Raw genomic sequence first — 19,284 nt, 5'->3', positions numbered from 1 at the left:
GACAAGTTTGGCTGTGATCACATTTGGAATGCTACATTAAAGGCATTTGTGGGGTTATCATAAAACCAAAATGTCACCCCATAACCCCTGTCAAATATCACAAGGATTTTGTAGGGTCTTCTTGGTTTTAAGAGCAAGTGATAATCATAGGGATCAAATAAAGATCCAGGTCCAAAGATTGGAGGTTTCATTCAGTGCCTGTGTTGGAAAGAGATGCAAGTGATTGATCACTGTAAGGAATCTCCAATCACTGAGGGAGTTCAAATTACAGGATGGCAGGGCATTGAGATAATGCTCTGTGGGGAGTGTCTAATCTTGTGGAATGGGAAATCCTGTGCCCAGTGGGTTAGTGGAGATGATTCCTAATCTACCTTCTTTTGCATTCTAGATTTCCCAAGACCAAGAAAACACCTTTAGGGAAACCAGTGAGTCCATTTTAAAGCTGAAAGCAGATAAAATCGAGGGTATGCAATCTCAGTTGAATATGTCATTTAATAATTTAATTGTAACTTAATTTAGTGATACAATACAGTAAAAAAAAAGCCCTTCTGTCTCACAAGCCCAAATACACTGTTGTGACCAATTAGCCTACTAACTCTGTTCATTTTTGTAACGTGGGAGGAACCTGAAGAGCCCAAAGAAAATCCATGCAGACACAGGGAGAATGTACAAGCTCCTTAATAACAACACAGGATTCGACACTGGGCACTGGGTGCTATACTCTAATAGGCAAACCAGGTCCTGAGCATGAAATGTGTGGTGATATGTAATTACACCACTAGGTCATCAGGGGTCATCCCAGTGACCTTGTACATAAAGCAGTCCAGAGCTACAGTCTAGCCTTCCAGGTTCATGTTGCAGAGAGACAAGACCTCTTAGTGTACATATTAGTTTATTAAATTGTACTGACAATAACCACACCAGCAGTGTGAGTATAAGACAGCTTTAATAAACTAATATGTACACTAAGGGGTCTTGTCTCTGCAACATGAACCTGGAAGGCTAGACTGTAGCTCTGGACTGCTTTATATACAAGGTCGCAGGGATGACCCCTAGTGACCTAGTGGTATAATTACATATCACCACAAAATGATCCCCTAACTCTGATAAAACTGAAAGCAAGTGGGTGGTAAGGTTCAAAATTACATTTCTAAAAATAATTTAATGCCACAGCTAACCCAATCTCAAACATTTACTTGGAATTAAAACTTTCCGAATATTGTTCTCTTTATAACATCAAATTGTTTTGTAATTTTCTATGCATTTTTAATGAGTTTAGCTCTCACTTCTCAGCACTAATGATCAATAAAACATTTCATTTGTGTGGGAGATTTTGTCTAATAATCATATTTATTAAAGTATCGAAAAGAGATCATAATGTTCCAATTGCAGCCTTGAAGTGAATATCTGCTTGTAGCATTAAGCTATTTAGTAGATAAATATCTGAGTTTGGTTGGACATTCTATACTTCAAATAAATATGTCTTTAAACAAATGTAGTTTTTAATCTAGCTCAGTTGGGCCTAATTTACAACATATATCATTTTAATCACATATTTGCTCAAGTGTACACCACCATGCAAAGAAAAATAAACTCACAGTCCTTTGTTCTTGAAGTCTCACAAGGACTAGTAGAAAGTCAAAAAATGGCATATTTCCAAAGAATCACACACAGACCATGTTACATTCCAGAGAACACAGTTTATAGGTATTCCTTGCATTTCTTCTTCTATCATAGATGTCACTCATCAGTATACAAAAAAAAGCAAAAATTCTAACAGTGAATATAAAGACATTCAGTGATGTAAGAAAATAGTTGAAATATCTGCTTGACACTTTATTTAAAACAGTAACCATACAAGGGTGTCCAATGAACCCTGGATTAAGATGGTAGAAGTCCATATAAAATTGTAGTTTTTTTTTCTTGAATGATCTCTTCACATTAGCAACAGAGAAAAAAATCATATTCAGGAAATACACGGGTAGAAATTGGTAGTGACCCACTTTACAAGTATTCCACTCAAGGCTCTTGAAAACTGTGTTTTCAAGTCTTCTGGGGTTTGGCAAACATAGTTGCTTAATTTTAATGAACCAGTCATGCATTTACATGTGGCTTTCCCACTGTGACTGTGGAAAGGTTGAGCAACCAACCTAAGATGTGTGGCCGGGCTATAGGTAAAGTTTGTTAGAAATATTGTAAATGGCCATTAAACAACAATCTTTCATTTTAAAGAGTAAACTGATCAGCTGGAGCATTGGATCTCAACAATTGCTCTTTCCAATCTAAATAGCTGTAATGTCTTCACAAATTATAACACAGCAAAGATGACCAAAAAGAAGTTTCTGATATATTTACAAGGCAGTATATTTGAACTTTTAACATTTTGAGAGTTTAACTTGCAAGAATCCATGTATGTAAAAAAGGCATACAGATGTGGTGGAGGCACATTACATAAGAACTTTTATGTTTATGATAATGATGTTTTTTTTTTCTTTTGCAGCATATCCTTGCTTATGAATGAATGTATCAGCAAGAGTTTTTATCCATCTTAACAGGATCGATGCACTATGCATTAAGAAAATAATTATACCTGATTATTTTATGGACCTGATAAATCTTTATGGCATGCCCCCTTTGACCATTTGCTGATCTAAAGTTCAAGTGGTATATTCAACCTTTTGTCTTGGTGGAGACAGATACAACACTGTCATCTCTTCAGTCCTGCCCCTGCTGTTGTCTTCAGGATTGAGATACGCAATGTATAATCCACCATTCATGTTAAACCACATTTATTTCACATTTCAACATCCACATCTTACCCCACACTAAGTTCTATTCCACTTCGACAATGAACTTCTGTACTCAAAAGGATGAATTCAGAATGCTTGTCCTCATTCAAAGTGCAATTGCAGCTTCATTCTTCCCTATCCCTGCAAATACTAATAAGACCATAAGACCATGGAGCAGAAATCATCTCTACAGCTCATCAAGTCAAATTATAACACAAATTATAATTTCAAACTAAAAACTGCTACATAACTATGGACTGTTTTTACCAGCCACATAGATTGTGAAATATCTGCTGGAGAAAATAACATACAGTACATGGAAAACAAGGCCTCACTCCTCCTCTAAATACCAACATGAAAACATAAAATCCAAGATAAACAACAAGCTTGGAAAATATAAGACTAATTGCACATAATCCTGCTTTTTATGAATGGTTTGCACACATGAAATTTGATCAATATCTTTCAAAATTTTGTAAGAATACATTGGCTCAATCTTCACTACTCATGTCAATATAGACCATTTTATAGTAAAAAATAATGAATGTAAAGGCTGATATTCTTTGTCCTTACATCGTTTCACTTACTTTCAAAAAAGCTCTGAGGGCGGATTCAGCAGGTGAACTCTGATCCATCTAGAGGGTACATTCAGAGGTGGAGCGAGGTCACTCCACCTCTTCCATAAAGACAATGATGACATTGCGATGGTGTCATTAGCCCGCAACCCAGGAGTGCGATTTTTAAAATCCCGTATGTGCACTCAGCAGTGAACGTTATGCAGGAAATCTGCCTGAGTCCTAAGACTGCTTGAGCAGATGTCCACCAGCGCTTTTATCTGCTCTTTGGTTGCCATTTCTGGTATAGGACCATTTCCTTTATGTTTGACATCACAGCAATGGGTGGCATGACTGCACCGCTTGCCCCATCTCCCTGAACTCTGGAAGATGGCTCCAAACACTACTCAGTATGAAGTCAACACTGGATCAGCCTTGTAGGCCTTCTTCATAAAAGGGAAATTCACCGTTTCTTTTTATTGAGCCAGCTTTAATATGTGGTTGCACCATAAAAAGGGGTTCTGAAAATTGTTTACCATTCCAATATTTTCAAACCAGAAGCTTTTGAAGTAATTAGATCACTGCTACTAGGAAGCAGAAAGGAAAGGGAAACTTTCCAACCAGTGGACTTTCTTCAACTCTTTGAGAGTAATATCCAAGTTATCAGATGTTATCATATATCCCTGGGACATAAGACAATAAGCCACTGGCGACTCAATTTTCATATAGGTAAACGAAGCAGCAACACATAACTCTGAGAAAATGTTGTGTGAACTGCCATCTTGTGATCAGAAGTAACATGACCAGAAATAATGTGGTCAGATATAATGTTATCAATCTCTGGGATGCCTACAATTTTTTTAAGCCTATAAGCCCAGGATGCCCTATTACACTCAACTGACCTGCCACACCAGTGCATTTTAAACAGTGTGAGGTAACCAGATCACCCAGAGGAAACCCATGCAAACACAGGGAGAACACAACTCCTTACACACAGCTCAAGATTCGAACCCCAGTCTTGGTTATAAGCAATGTCACAGCATTGCACTAGCTGCTATGCTAATCATGCCGTTTTCCATTTAGAAAACATAGTTGGAGCAGGTACCAGAAAATGCATTACTGCGTTGGATGGGTCCATCTAATTCATGAGAATATGAACACATAGCCATACAACTTAGGAACAGGAGACAGTCACTTATCCCCTCAATCTTGCTGTGCTATATAATAAAATTATGACTATCCAATTATAACATCAACTCTACCATCCTGTATATCTTTTGTCATCCTTACTCTATGATTATCAATAATCTATCATGACAGATTATGTTATATTTTATATTGTAAATAGATATGCTTTAAAGGAGATAAATTGTGGCAGGCTTTTTTTTAGTTAGGTTGCACATAGATTCAAACACTTCATAACAGAGCTCATATAAAATGCAAGAGTTTGGATCAAGCCAGACAGCCAGGGTCCGAGTGCCTTTGCAAAAATTTTGAAGAATACTTATAAGGACTTCACAAGTTGGTGTTAATTGGACATACTGTGGAGTAATAGATTATTGTTTTGGAAAGCACCAGATGAATGGACTCGAAGATTGGGTCTGGTGCCGCAGTCTGTTTGAAGGCAGTTATTCTAAGAGGGTCATGTGGTTTTTCTCTGAGTGAGTGTGTGTAAGAGAGAGAGAAAGAGAGAGAGAGAGAGAGAGAGAGAGAGAGAGAGAGAGTGAGAGAGAGAGAGAGAGTGAGAGAGAGAATGCAGGAGCTGGGACTGTAACAGGGAAAGCTGGCAAGCTTGCAGAAAAACCGCATTTTGAAGATGGGTTCTGAGTTCTTAGTTCAGCCTCTTCAAAGCCCTTGTGGTCCATACAAGAGGAGATGGCTGACTGTATAATGTTTCACTTTAAATAAGGGAAACAAAAAGGAACTCTGTGATGACCTGAAAGAAAGAGGTTATCATCTGGAAAACTCTGATGGAGCATGTGTCTTTGTCAAGGCACTGAAGTGGCTGATCGGGAGGAATCTGTTGTGGGTGTCCAATGAGTTACAAATCTCTCTCTAAAAACCAACAACAACCTTCCTGAGTGATAACCATTTACCTTTCAAGCACCAAAGCCTGGTGAAATTCATAAATGCTAAATTCTATGCACATTATAAGAATTGCCTGATACCAGTGAACTTGGAGGAAAGAGAATTGAGTTTGGACTGTGAATTAAATAACTTTTCTGAACTTAAACACACATACACGTGCACTTAGAATTAGAAGGGGGTTAAGTTAATAAAAATAAGTTAAAGTTAAATCCTGTTTTCATGTTTAAAAATAATTAAAAGCAACTTTTGTTTAAGTAACCATTTGTCTTGGTGAATTTCTATTGCTGGTGGGGTTTGGGGTCCTCTGGGCTCATAACACTATTATTACCTTAAATAACTTGATGAAGACAGTTGCAAAGACACTCTAAGAGGAAAAAAATGAGCACATCCCTTCTATCAGTAGGTTAGCCCTCTTTTAACATACAGAAATCCCCACTTCTAATTCCTTGAAAAAGAGGAAAGATCTTCTCAAGGTCCAGCCCATCGATATTTCCCAGATCGCATCTAATTCAATCAAGCCTACTCTTACACTTTTAACCTGTTCAACCTGTCCCCATAATGCATTAATTCCAGGCATAATCATACATAGTTTTCAATTCATGAATATTCTTCCTTAAATATAAGGAATATTACTATACTTTTAATATTATACAAGATGTGCAAATGCAATAATATCACAATTTCCTTGCATAATTGAAGCATACCTTCCGTACGTTTGTATATAATTCCCGTAATAATGATCAACTTTTTGTTAGCTTTCCTAATTAATGAGACCTACAGTACTAACACTTTATTTTTTTATGTACCACCATAATCTATCATCTATCTAATTGATGGAAATTGACTATTAATTTTCTGGTGTCAATTTAGTCAATGTGAACTAACAGGAAATTTAGTATCATTTACAATGAGGTAGATCTGTAATAAAGATCACTGTGACTTAGTTTATGTCATGGGACCCACTGTTAAATTTGTGAAGTTTTATACAATGTACCTAGAACACAAAGCAAGGCAATCAGAAAAAAACAAAACTGGCACAGTCAAAATGAAAATGACAAATGAAGACAAGGGTAAAGGGTAAGTTAAATAGTCACACTGGATAAGAATGATTAATTCATCTACCAAGTGAACTGTTGAAAGCCAGAGAAATATTTCCAACAACAGCATTTTAAATCACTGCTATAAATGTAAAGGTTAAATTATCATATCACTATACTGAATCAACTCCTTCATAAAACATAAGAATAATAAATATTTTGAATGATGGTTTCCTTAGTTTATTCAGTTCTACTCACTAGTACAGAGTCCACACTATTTCCTACAGAGCAGGTCTGTTCAAATCAATAGTCTTAGGGGTGAGGAAATAAAAAAAAAAATAACTGTTGACTTTACCCCTTACTCCAAAATCATCATTCTGAAAAAATCCATCCATTAGGAATTCAATTAATTTTTCTTCAACACGTTCAACAAACATAGCTCCAAAATATTTCAATAGGTTTGAATATGTCACTCAAGTAACATTGATATTGATCAGTCTGATAAATTTACAGAGCCCTCCATGTTTGTGACAGACTCTTTTTCCCCCTTTATTTTCCCCTATGCTCCACAGTTTTAAATTTGTAACCAAACAATTCACATGTGATTAAAGTGCACATTTCAGATTTTATTAAAGATTATTTGCATACATTTAGGTTTGACCATGTAGAAATTACAGCAGCTTTTATACATAGTACCCCCATTTCAGGGCACCATAATGTTTGGGTCATTTGGCTTCCCAGGTGTTTGTGAGTACTCAGGTATGCTTAATTGCTTCATTGGTGCAGGTATAAGAGAGTTTGGCTTGCTTTTAAGACTTTGATCACCTTTGGAGTCTGTAGTTGCCATTTTTCAACATGAGGACCAGAGTGGTGCCAGGGTGTCTTGTGGACAGGTGAGACCAAGATTAACCTGGATCAGAGTGATGGCAAGAGCAAAGTGTGGAGCCATAAAGTAATTCCCTAAGATCCAAAGCATATCACCTCATCTATGAAACATAATGGTGGAGATGTTATGGCCTGGGCATGATTGGCTGCCACAGATACTGGTGCACTTATCTGCATTGATGATGAAACTGCTTATGGCAGTAGCAAAATGAATACTAAGGTGTATAGAAACATCTTTTCCGCTCAAGTTCAAGCAAATGCCTTCAAACTCATTGGACAGTGCCTCAATCTACAGCAAGACAATGATCCCACCAAATATACTGCTGAAGTAACGAAGAAGTTATTCAAAGCTAAAAACTGGAAAATGTGTGTATGCCATGTCAATCATCCGTTCTAAATCCAATTGACCATGCCTTCCATATGCTGAAGCAAGCAAGTGCTGAATATTGCTGCAGGTGAGGCCTGGCAGAGCATCACCATAGAAGAAATTCAGCATCTGGTGATGTCTATGAATCACAGGCTTCCAGCATTCATTGCATTGCAAGGGATATTCAAAAAGTACTAAACATGACTACTTTAATATTGCCAAATATTATGGTCCCCTGAAATTGGCAGACTATGCATAAAAAGTTCTGTAATTTTGACATGGTCAAACGAAAACCAACAAAACCTTTAATAAAATCTGGAATGGAATATGGACTTTAATCACGTAAATTGTTCGATTACAAGTTTACAACTGTGGAGCACAGGGGAAAATAATGAAAAAAATATCTTTTTCCCAAACATTATGGAGTATGCCACTCATTCAGGTTGCTGTATTTTCTCTATTTTGGAATAGTGCTCTTTAATTGATCCTTTATTTACCTGGTGAAAAAATGTCCTCTTTTCCACAGGATTGTTCTGTTGCATTTGGATGTTATCACTGTTTTCTGAGGGCTCCTTTTTCACCTGCACTGTAAGGGCTGTGGCTCTCTCATAGGTAGCATCACTGTTGCTGCTACCACCACAGGTAGGCTCTTCATCTTCCTCTATGACTTGTTGCTGGCAATGTTCTTCCTCTGTCTCCTCTGGATCTCTTATAGACTGTTGAAGATGCACAAGGGGTTGGGAAAGTGTCTGCAACAAATACAGGTCTTCAGAAAAGATAATTGAAATAGCAGAATCGTTTATATAAAATATGGAAACTTGAGTATTCATACAAAATAATTATGGTAACTATGAAATTAAGTATATGAATTTCACTTTCCAGAATAATGCTCTGGCTATTGGAAACATATCATGAATCTTGGTAGATCCTGCAGGTTTAACAAAAATTCAAAGTCATAAAATTATTCCTTATTTGCAAATTTAAATGATTACCAGCTATGGTTAAATTATATTAATTTTATTAAATGGATTTTTTCTAAATGTGGAAAAACGTATAGATTGTCTGTGGCTGAAGAAATCATGCAACTCAGAAAATTAAATGAATCTTTGAATTAGATATTCTATTAATCCCATCTCTTTACTCTTTTACTATTCCTTTTCAAGTACGTTGAATTGTTACTGAATCAGTTCCCACTACTCTTTCGGAAAGTGTATTGCAGATCATAGAAACATAGTCTATTCCTACTTCTATTTTCTATATTTCTACTTCACCTTATTGGGTGTAATTAGGCTGCACAGATTTCATTTGCCAGAAAGACCTTCTACCTTGCATTGTTAAATTAAAAATATAATTGAAAGCCAGCTGAATGCGCTCAGACATGAAACAAAAGTGAATATAGGTCTTTATATCTGGATATGATCTGAAATGGGGAATAGTATATGAAAGAGAGGAATATGGAAATGGGCACCCATCTGACATAAAAACTAACATGATTCTACTCAACCAACTTGACTTATCATTTTTTTTGCCATCAGCACTCTGAAAGAGCAAGTTACAATGAAGTCATTGAGATTCTGTAATTGAGAAATTGGGTAAAATCTGGTAAATGGTGTTTAATGTTGGTCGTGTGAGGTCATGTAACCTCAGTTGGAGGAATCAAAAAGTGGGTTATCACCTAACAAGAGAGAGATTGTGAATGAGTTAAATTCAGATGGATCTAGTCATTCTTCGGCATGAATCACAAAAATGTTAGGAGGCAGGTATAACAAAATGAATGAGGCAAAAGGGAGGTTTACCCATATTTTGGATAGGGTTGGAGTTGAAGAGAAGGGGCATGTTGGCTACAGTTGTTCTGATCAGATTAGACCTGGAATACTGCCCACAGTTTTAGTTCCCTGATGTAGTAGTACTGGAGGAAGATAAAAGGAAATTTACTAGGGTAATTCCTGTGATGAGAGGTTTGTCCTATCAAAAGAGACAAGATCGTTTTGGTCTGTATTCCTTGGAGATCAAAAGGATGGGGGGGGGGGGGATCTAATTTCATCAACTAAAATCCTAAAAAAGGCTTCACACATTAAATGATGATATATTTTCTCTTGTGGGAAAGTCACAAGCAGGTTTGTTTGTCACTAACTACCTTGTACAGTGAGGATTCTTCTGTAAACAGGCCAACAGTTATCCTCAACATTCATACAATCATATAAAGAGCGCACATTAGAGTCTATACAATTACAATGAAAAGGAAGAGTGATGTGCACCAAGCAAGGGCAGCAAGATAACATTGGTTAGGGGTTCATCAAGCGAACGTTGCTGCAAAATAAAGGGCAGGTTAATTGAAAATGAAATTACTTCACTTAGAGGGTAGTGAATCTTTGGAACACTCTGCCTCTGAGGGTGGTGAAGGCCAGGCAATTAGTTAAATTTACAGTGGAGAAAATTAATATTTTAAAGTTTTAGGAAATAAGAGTTACAAGGAACTAGCACAGAAGAGGAAATGAGGCCAGGATAGATCAGCCATGACCATATTAAACATCAGGGCAGACTTGAGGTGTCTGTTCCTGTTTTCTTGTATTCTTGTGTTCTAAAACTATATACTTTTCTTTTCTGAAGGTGAGGGATCATGATTTTGAAACATGATTTTGCAACGATGTTTCAAAATTAACTCTTAAATTAGGAGTAATTTTGGACAGGAGCAAATGTGCTGGAAATGCTTATTGGAAATTCAAGACAGATCTTGAATTTATTCTATTAATTTTAATGCGCCGGTAGCATTAATTTAGAAATTCAATCAGCATCAACCAAGCACAACACATAGATCCAGAAAAAGAAAAGATGGTCACTCTGCACCATTTCTATTCCCTGCAACACCTGCTATGAGCATAGAGGAATAAGATTGCTCAGTCGGTACAAGTGGATTAGCATTTATGGACAACGGAGGTTGGGACAGATTTGAATAAAAACACAAAAATGCTGGAGGAACTCAGCAGTTCTCACAGCATCCATACATTTCAGGCATGTACAGTTCAACAAGGAATGAGCAAGAAGCAGACAGGTTCTTGAGTAAAAAGGTTGGAGAAGGAGGAGCACAGGCCAGTGGACAAAGGCAATTGGAGGACAGGAAAAGAAAGGTGAGAATTGATTGGGGGAAGGGATGTGGCCTGAATGCAGATCGAGAAGAAAAGAAACATAGGGTTAGGGAAAGAGAGATTGGGTGGAAGCTATTGGAAACTGGAGGTCAATGTTAATGCCATCCGGTTGGAGGGTGCCCAGATGCTGTTCCACCAATTTGCAGGTGATTTCAGTCTCACAATGCATGAGGCCAGGGCAGACATGTTAGCATGGGAATAAGGTGGGGAATTGATATGGGTTGCCACTGGGTGATGTTGTGACAGACAGAGCATATGTGCTCATCAAAGTGATCTCTCATCCTGCTTCCAGTCTGTCTGATGCAGAGGAGACCATAGCGGGAGCACTAGATGCAGAAGATGACCGCTGCCCTTTCCTCACCTCCAAGCGTCAATCAGCGAAAATTGGTAAGAACTTCTCCTCCACAATCTCCATCAATATTGGAGCACCACAGGGCTGTGTTCTTAGCCCCCTGCTCTACGCACTTTATACCTACGACAATAACACCATCTACAAATTTGCTGACAATACCATGGTAGTGGGTTGAATAAAGGAAGGGGATGAGTCAGCATATAGGATGAAGATTGAAAACTTGGATGAATGGTGCAACACAACAACCTTGCACTCAATGTAACCAAAACTAAGTAGCTGATTGCTGACTTCAGGAAAAGAAAGCTAGGGGTATACAATTCAGTGATCATTGGGGATCAGAGATGGCGAAGATGAACAAAGTCAAGTTCTTAGGAGTCATTATTTCAAAGGATCTTTCCTGGATCAACACACCAGAGGCATCGTGAAGAAAGCATGTCAGTGCCTCTACTTCCTCAGGAGTTTGCAGAGGTTTGGTATGACATCATAAACCCTGGCAAATTTCTACAGATCTGTGGTAGAAAGTGTGCTGACTGACTGCATCATGGTCTGGTATGGAAACACCAATACCCCTGAGCATAAAGCCCTCCAACAGGTAGTGGACACAGCCCAGGACTTCACAAGAAAAACCCTTACCGCTATTGAGCACAACTACAGAGAATGCTGCCGTCGGACAGCAGCAGCAATCATCAAAGACCCTCACCACCCAGCACATGCTCTATTCTTGCTGCTGCCATCAGGAAAGAGAGTGATGGAATATTTGGAGATGTTTTTTGGAGATAAATTGGTAAAATCACACTTTAAAACAGATCTTATTTGAAATACCGAAGAATTCATATTCAGTGACTTTACAGAAACTATGGAAAATGCTATGCACATTTCACAAGTAGATGCCAATTGAAATGATGTCATGAAATGAATAGGCTATTGTCTGTTTTGGACTTTTTTGCAAGGCTTGTGACCTCTCTGCAAAGTGCTCACTCAAAGGTCATTGAGAGGTTTGTTTACCTAAAACAACAGATGCGAGCAGAAGACTAACTCCTATTGTTTGCTGGAGAAGGTGGAGGGTTTTGCAAGTGAGAGAGAGAAGGACACATGACTGGCAGTTTGGAGTCAGAGATAGAGAGAGACACAGCTGAAACAAGCCAGGAAAAACTTGTTGAAACTGAAACAGAAGCTCCAGAGTGGCAGATGGCTGGAAGTGTCTGATGTTTCTCTTGGAATAAGTGGAACAGAAAGAAACTCTGTTGTAGCCAGAAAGAAAGAGGTTATCATCTGGAGACCCTTGATGGGGCAAGTTTCATCAGCAAGTTGTGGAAATCCTGGAACCACATAGCTATCTCTGCAAACCTACAAGTACCTTCCTAAGTGGTAAACATTTACCTTTCGAGCACCAAAGCCTGGTGAACTTTAAACATGTTAAATTCTCTGCAGAGTATAAGAATTGCCTGCAACCATAGAACTTGGAAGAATGAAAAGTGAGATTCAACTGTGAACCAAAGAACTTTTCTTAAATTTACACACACATTACATACACGTGTGCTTAGAATTAGAAGGGGGTTAAGTTGGGTAGTTGTTAATAGTGATAAGTTAAAGTTTGATTCTGTTTTCATGTTTAAAGATAATTAAAAACAACTTTTGTTTAAGTAACCATTTGTTGTGGTGAATATCTATTGCTGCTGGGTTTTGGTGTCATTTGGGCATGTAACAAGAGGTATAGGTACCACAACCACCAGGTTCAGGAACAGCTACTACCCCTCCACCATCAGACTCCTCAATGACAAACTCAATCAGGAAATCATTTAAGGACTCTTAACTTGTGCATTTTATTGAATTTCTTTTTGTTCTCTCTGTATTGCACAACCAGTTTGTTTACAGTTCTTTGTTTGTTTACATGTTTTATGCTGTGTACATCTTATTTTTTTGCATTACCAATTAGTGATAATTCAGCAGTGCCTGCAGTAAAAATGAATCTCAGGGTTGCATGTGATGACATGTATTTACTCTGACAATAAATCTGAAATCTAAATCTAAATCTGACATCTAAATCTAAATCTAACTTGCAGATTCAGAAGTGAAGTGTTGCTATACTTAAAAGGATTATTTGGGGCCTCAAATGGTGGTAAAGTTGCAACTGTTTAACCCAGATGGCACAGATTTAATCTCCATTTCATTTAGGTTACTTAACAGTGATCCATCAATCTATTTTCAATAAAGAACTGCTTCCAAATTGTTTTGCCAATGCTTATAACCATTTCTGTAGCTGTGAAAGCCACTGTATGCCTGGCAGTTTTTGGTTGCATCCAATTCTGGTCAGTTAACTTTAGTAATACAGGTACACAGCCCTTTATCTGGAACTCTTGGCGGCAGTGTGTTCCAAATTTCAGATTTTTCTGGATTTCGGAAAGCCAGATTTAAGCTCACGCTAATTGTGCTGCCGTATCCACCCCCACCCCCTTCTAGTCACCCTGCCGTCTCCCCCCACCCCCTCTCACCCGCCCGACTCGCGCTGCTGATCTCCTACCTCGCCTGCCTGACTCGTGCTGCCAGTCTCCCCGCCCCCCCCGCCCCCCCAACTGGCTCTGCCCGTCTCTCGGCCTCCCGACTCACGCTGCTGGTCTCCCCACCTCGCTCGCCTGACTCGCACTGCCAGTCTCCCGGCTTCACGACTCGCGCTGCCGGCCTCCCCCCACCCCTTGCTAGCCCAGCTTGCACTCCTGGTGTCCCCACCTCGCCCACCCGACTCGCACTGCCAGTCTCTCGCCTACCCTACTTGCGCTGCCAGTCTCCCCACCCCCGCGCCCGCCCGACTCGCACTGCCGCCTCTCTTCCCAATTGCCAAATTTTGGAGCTTTCCTGATTCTAGATGTCTGGATAAAGGATTGTGTACCTGTATTGTAAAAATCAGGGTGCAGAAATGAATTGTGAGAATGTTTGCAAGAATGAAAGATTTCAACAATGTGGTAAGACTGAAACTCTTCTTATTGATACAAGGAAGGATGAGGTGTGAGTTGATGGAGTGTGCAGATTCATGTTGTGTGTAGATCGAGCAAATAAAAAGAAGCTGGTCTCATTGGCAAATGATTCATGGAACTGCAAAAATAGATTTGAAATGTTAGGCAAAGGATACTGGTTAAATACAGAGACTGGTTTTGATCTAAATGCCTGTAAGAGTGGGTAGGAACTGAGTCAATCTTGAATTTCAAAATGAAATTTTATAGGAATCTGAGCTGAAATGCCCTCATTCTATACTAAAAAATTCCAGGATCGTATTAATATGTGTAATTTACCTCATTAAAATCATTTAAATTACTTTTGTAAAATGAAATGACTTGTACTTGCAGGTGCCTTCAGTCATATACCAGTTCTGCAAATTAACCAAGCAGACTACTGAAAGCAATCCTGTCACTTTATAACATTTCATCAAACAAGAGTTAATGTGCTCGCAAAGCTTTGCTGACAGGAAAGAAGTTTACACCATAAGCTGACACCTATTTCCATTTTTCTTCTGCAACTGGTTCAATTCAGGAAATTAAAATGTACATACCGGTAATTTACAGGATTCTACAAGCCACAAAGAGAGAAAAGGAATGCAACTAAATGAATTAGTGAATGACTGCTAGAGTCTCAGTAGAAAGCACATCAAAGAAAGCAATACCTGTCTGTCTCAGCAGGTGGGAGACATATCTTAGTTTTTGGCCCAAGAACACAGGGCCTGTGAAAGTATCATGTAGGGAATAATATTTTATATTGTTATCAATGAATCATTCAACACATATTTTAAGGTCCCTATGTTCTTGTAAAATCCCAGAGGTAGTGCAAACAAGCTCCAATTCAACAGTTGGCATGCAAATCAATAGTTTACAAATGAAACAATAACAAGAGGGGATTGAAAAAGATGATCAGAGATTTATGCTGGCGATGATAGTTAAACTCTCCGATTTCCTCAGTGAATTTATTCACCGATCAACTCTGCTACTTGGGCTGAAGTTATTTCCTGATATACAGCCTAGCATAAATAGCAAGACAACAACCACAAGAAGTGTGATTAATCTCATCAATGATGATCGACATAATCACACGTGAAAATTGTGCTGTCAAAGAGGGACACTTGAAAAGGGATGATTAAAAGTGACTTGAAATGTAATTGTGAAGGAGCGTCCTTGATGGAGCAAAAAAGAGAGTTTGAAACGCTTAGAATGGAAGCTGAAGAGTTTTGGCAGTGACAAAGAAAGTCAGGGGTGAACACCATTGTAGGTGAACTTCTCAGTGGGATTAATGCATTTGAACAAATGGCTGAGAATTTCAAATATGAGAGAACAGAATTTTAGTATCAGCAAATGCAGGGGTTATCAGGGTTGGTATTGGGTTAGAATATGAAAAGTTTCAGGATATCAGTAACAGAGGTGAGGACTGCAGTAGGTAATGTTTCAAGGTGAGAGGGTGTTATATTCATAAAATTTGGATGGGGGTGGAAGGTTAACCTGAGGTCAAAAATGACACTGAGATTGTGAACAATGTGTTCAGCCTTTAACAATGGTGGAGAAGCCTGGGGGAGGGGGGTAGCTGTAATGAATATATGTGGAGTTATGGGACTGGGCTGGTGAGGGGAAAAATAAACACTGGGAAAGATTTCCACAATACTTAGAAGTAGAAAACAGCAGATTTTCTTGATAACCCTTTGAAAGAAATTGTAGATTTCTGTTTTTGCTCAAAAATGGCATTAGCGGTCACGTGGAAGTCCAACTCCCAACTAAATATTACACAATGGAATATGGAAATGCAAAGATGCATTCCCCTGGAGAAAATCTCGTACAATTTAAGGAGGAAATATGGCACATTTGTGAGGGTGTGACAACCCTATCTGCAACACATTGGTACACCGATATAATTATACCCCTTCTGAATAAAGGAAATGCAACAATCCGTGGCAGCAGTGGATGATTGAGATCAGTGAAATGAGTCATAGCACAGATGATGTGCTCTTGTATTTTGTTCCTTACCTTTTTATTATTTCAGATTTATTTGGGTTTTTCTTGCGTTCCTTTGAGGGGTTGTGACTTAACTGATATTTGGTTCTCTGTATTTGTTTAATTTATATAATCTTTTCTTTGTTGTGTTAGGGTCTGGGAGGGAGGTAGATGAGTAGGGGAAATATACTATTGTTGAAAGGGATTGTGTTGTTTATTTGGATTTGTATGAGTTTTTGAAAATCAAAAATAAAATATTAAAATTAATTGTATTAGCCCTTTGCAAGAACCATTTTATGATCTGACTGAGGGCATAGTTATCAAAAAAAAGATTCTCTTTGGGTGTAGTAGGACACATACCAGCTGAAAAGCTGTGCGGAATGGTGGTAGATGGAAGTTAATCCAGATAAGTGTGAGGAAATGCATTTTTAGAAGGTCAAATCCTGGTGAGACATAAAGGGACTTTAGAAGCCATGATTTACACAAAGGCCTTGAGGTGTAGGTCCATAGCTCTTTGAAAGTGTAGGCGCATGTGGATAGGGTAAAACTATTTGATATATTTGCCTTCATAGGCCAAGGCATTGAGTACTAGAATTGGGACTATTTTGCAGCTGTAACAGCCATTCTCAACCTTTATTTAGCTATGGCCTCCTTAGGAGTCTGTTCAAAGTTTATGAACTCCCTTCCCTGTGAAACAGCCAAGTTTAGTTGGTTTCTTCTGTACTTTATGATTTAAAAAAAATATGATTGCAATCTGTGGCCCATTTAAATATGCAATGGCCCCTGTTGGGAATGACGTTAGACCACACTTAGAGAATTGTGTATAGTTATCTCACTACATTACAGGAACAATGTGGTAGCAATAGTAAGAGTTCAGGAGAGATTCGCCAGAATGCTGCCTGAAATGTAGGGTTCTACTTATAAAGAGGGATTGGATTGGTTGGGTTTATCCTCACTGGAACATAGGAGGGTGAGGGATGACTTTATGGTGATATATAAAATTATGAGGGGCATAGGCAGGAAAGATTGTCTGAGTCTTTTTTCCTAGGGCAGGGGAGTCTGGAAATAGAGGATACAGGTTTAAGGAGAGAGGGTTAAAGGGGAAGTTAAAAACTATCAGAAAGGTAGATTGAAGGGGAATGGTGAATAGCTGGAAAGAGGTGCAAGATAAGGTGGCGAAGACACAATTCTCCAAAGCTGTTGAATTGTCTCTACTGTAGAAAATATGGGCAAGTTTCAGATGCAAACTGCCAATTACACACATATTTATATTAAAGAATTCATTATTGGCTGGAGAAATTGTAAAAGTGGTCTTCTGCTAATGTGCACACATTTTAAAGGGCAATTATGACAAATGTTGATATAAAGCAAACTCTGACCTTATTCAACTGTTATTTAACAGGAAGGTCTGCAGACACTACGATTGAGGTGCAATACACAAGCGTGCTGGAGATATTCAGCAGGTAATGCAGCATATATAGGAAGTCAATGGTAACCAATGTTTTAGGCCTGAGCCCCTTGTCAAGGTATGAAGTTCAACTGTACCTGCTGATGGCATTGCTTCCGTTTTTCCAGGAATTGTCGATGTTGCTGTTGAACAACCAGCTGGGCCAAAGCTTGTGTGTTTTGTGGGAGTGGAGCAGAGTGTGTTCGATTAAGTGGTCTATGACGTGGCAGCTTGTTTGCAGCTCTAAGGGTTGGTGACAATTTCTCGCCCACTGCTATCAGTGCAGAGTGAGCATGAAGAGGTGCCACACCTAAAATATAGTACATTAGTTTGTATAAGAGTAGCTTTGCGATGTTAATTTACAATGCCATATTCTTTCAAATTAAAGACGACTACAACAGGTATTGGAGCTGTGGAAACAAAATTCAATTTAGAGTTTAAAATGAAATGCTGGTTTGTAAACTTTCAATCTAAATAATGGGAGCAATTTTTACAGAGATTGCTCAGGCACAAGGAAATCCTGAAGATCACTTGCTGAAAATGTTGTGATTCCCATTTCTCCAAATTGAAGAATTTTAGATCTTCGTACATCACCCTCTCCAAAACAAATGCAAATCTGTTGGTAATATAGGCTTTTACATAGACATCTCAATACTTATTTCTGTACACTAATATCAAAAATCCTGAAGGCCCACTTTTAAAATGTTAACATGGAGTTTATCAGGTTATAAAATATGTCACAATAAAGAGTATGAGAAAAAAAATGCAGGATAATTGCTTTCATATTCCAGATAGCTGTGATTCTGATATCAGATGACATGGAGTCGTGCTGCACTATAAATCTGTGTGTAACCCTATACCACTTCATGTTGACATAAATTTAGGAAAATTTAGGAATTTATTTTAAAATGGGGAACATGCAAAAATGATTCATTGAGTAAAAGAGGGTTTTATAAAACTCATTCTATTACTGGCTCCCTCCTGTTCATTTTTCATGACTACATGACTTCTTCCTCTTCCAACATCCATCTAATATTCTTTGTTAACCACTACTGAAGCTGTTTCCACCACTTCTCAGCTGGTGCACTGCATTCCTCTGTCGCCTCTTGTTCTTTCAACATGTGTCTGACTGATTAGTTACTATTCTTACAAATAGCTATTGGCTTTTGTCACAGAATGTTTTTTTTTAATAATCAATCAAAAACATTCAAGGTATGAAATACCTCTATCAAACCTGCTTAACATTCTATGCTGTAAGGTCTTTCCTTATAACTAGAGCCTTCATTTTCAAAACAATTACAGTACATTAAGCTTTTCTACACTCTCGATAGACCCAGTATTCCAACTTGTGACTAACCAGTGTATTTTAATAGTTTGGCATAACTTTTTACCACTTATTTTACTTTTTGTTTTATTTCATTTTTGTTTTTATGTTCTTTGTCTTTAATTAACAAATACCAAGAACCCGTATCCTAAAGTAAAATACTCCAACTATCAGAAATATAAAATAAAACAGAAAATGGTGGAATATGTAAAAACTGCAGGCAGGATCAGCACAGGGAGGAGATTGGATTGAGGTTGGTGTATGGTACCCACCAAGCAAAAGCCCAAGAGCACACATGTCAAACTCTGGCCCGCGGGCCAAATTTGGC

At 38.3% G+C, this 19,284-nt stretch overlaps 1 protein-coding gene across 16 annotated transcripts in view; it reads right to left on the bottom strand.

The window, feature by feature from the left end:
- LOC138751496 (histone deacetylase 9-like) overlaps positions 1-19,284 on the bottom strand; it is an 851,890-nt gene that overhangs the window by 233,259 nt on the left and 599,347 nt on the right. For 14 of the 16 annotated variants that reach the window (XM_069913815.1, XM_069913825.1, XM_069913826.1 and 11 more), the window contains 2 exons: positions 17,731-17,942; positions 8,218-8,469 (listed from right to left, as the gene is read on the bottom strand). In XM_069913815.1, coding sequence (XP_069769916.1) covers positions 8,218-8,469; positions 17,731-17,942 — 464 coding nt within the window. Of the gene's footprint in view, positions 1-2,617; positions 2,940-8,217; positions 8,470-17,730; positions 17,943-19,284 lie in introns of those variants that run through there. The other 2 variants (XM_069913829.1, XM_069913818.1) reach the window with 2 other exon arrangements.

Source organism: Narcine bancroftii, chromosome 1 (genome assembly GCF_036971445.1).
Source record: "Narcine bancroftii isolate sNarBan1 chromosome 1, sNarBan1.hap1, whole genome shotgun sequence".
In the NCBI taxonomy this organism is placed as follows: domain Eukaryota; kingdom Metazoa; phylum Chordata; class Chondrichthyes; order Torpediniformes; family Narcinidae; genus Narcine; species Narcine bancroftii.
Note: the sequence above shows the minus strand (reverse complement) of the source record. Positions and strands in the feature narration are given on the sequence as shown.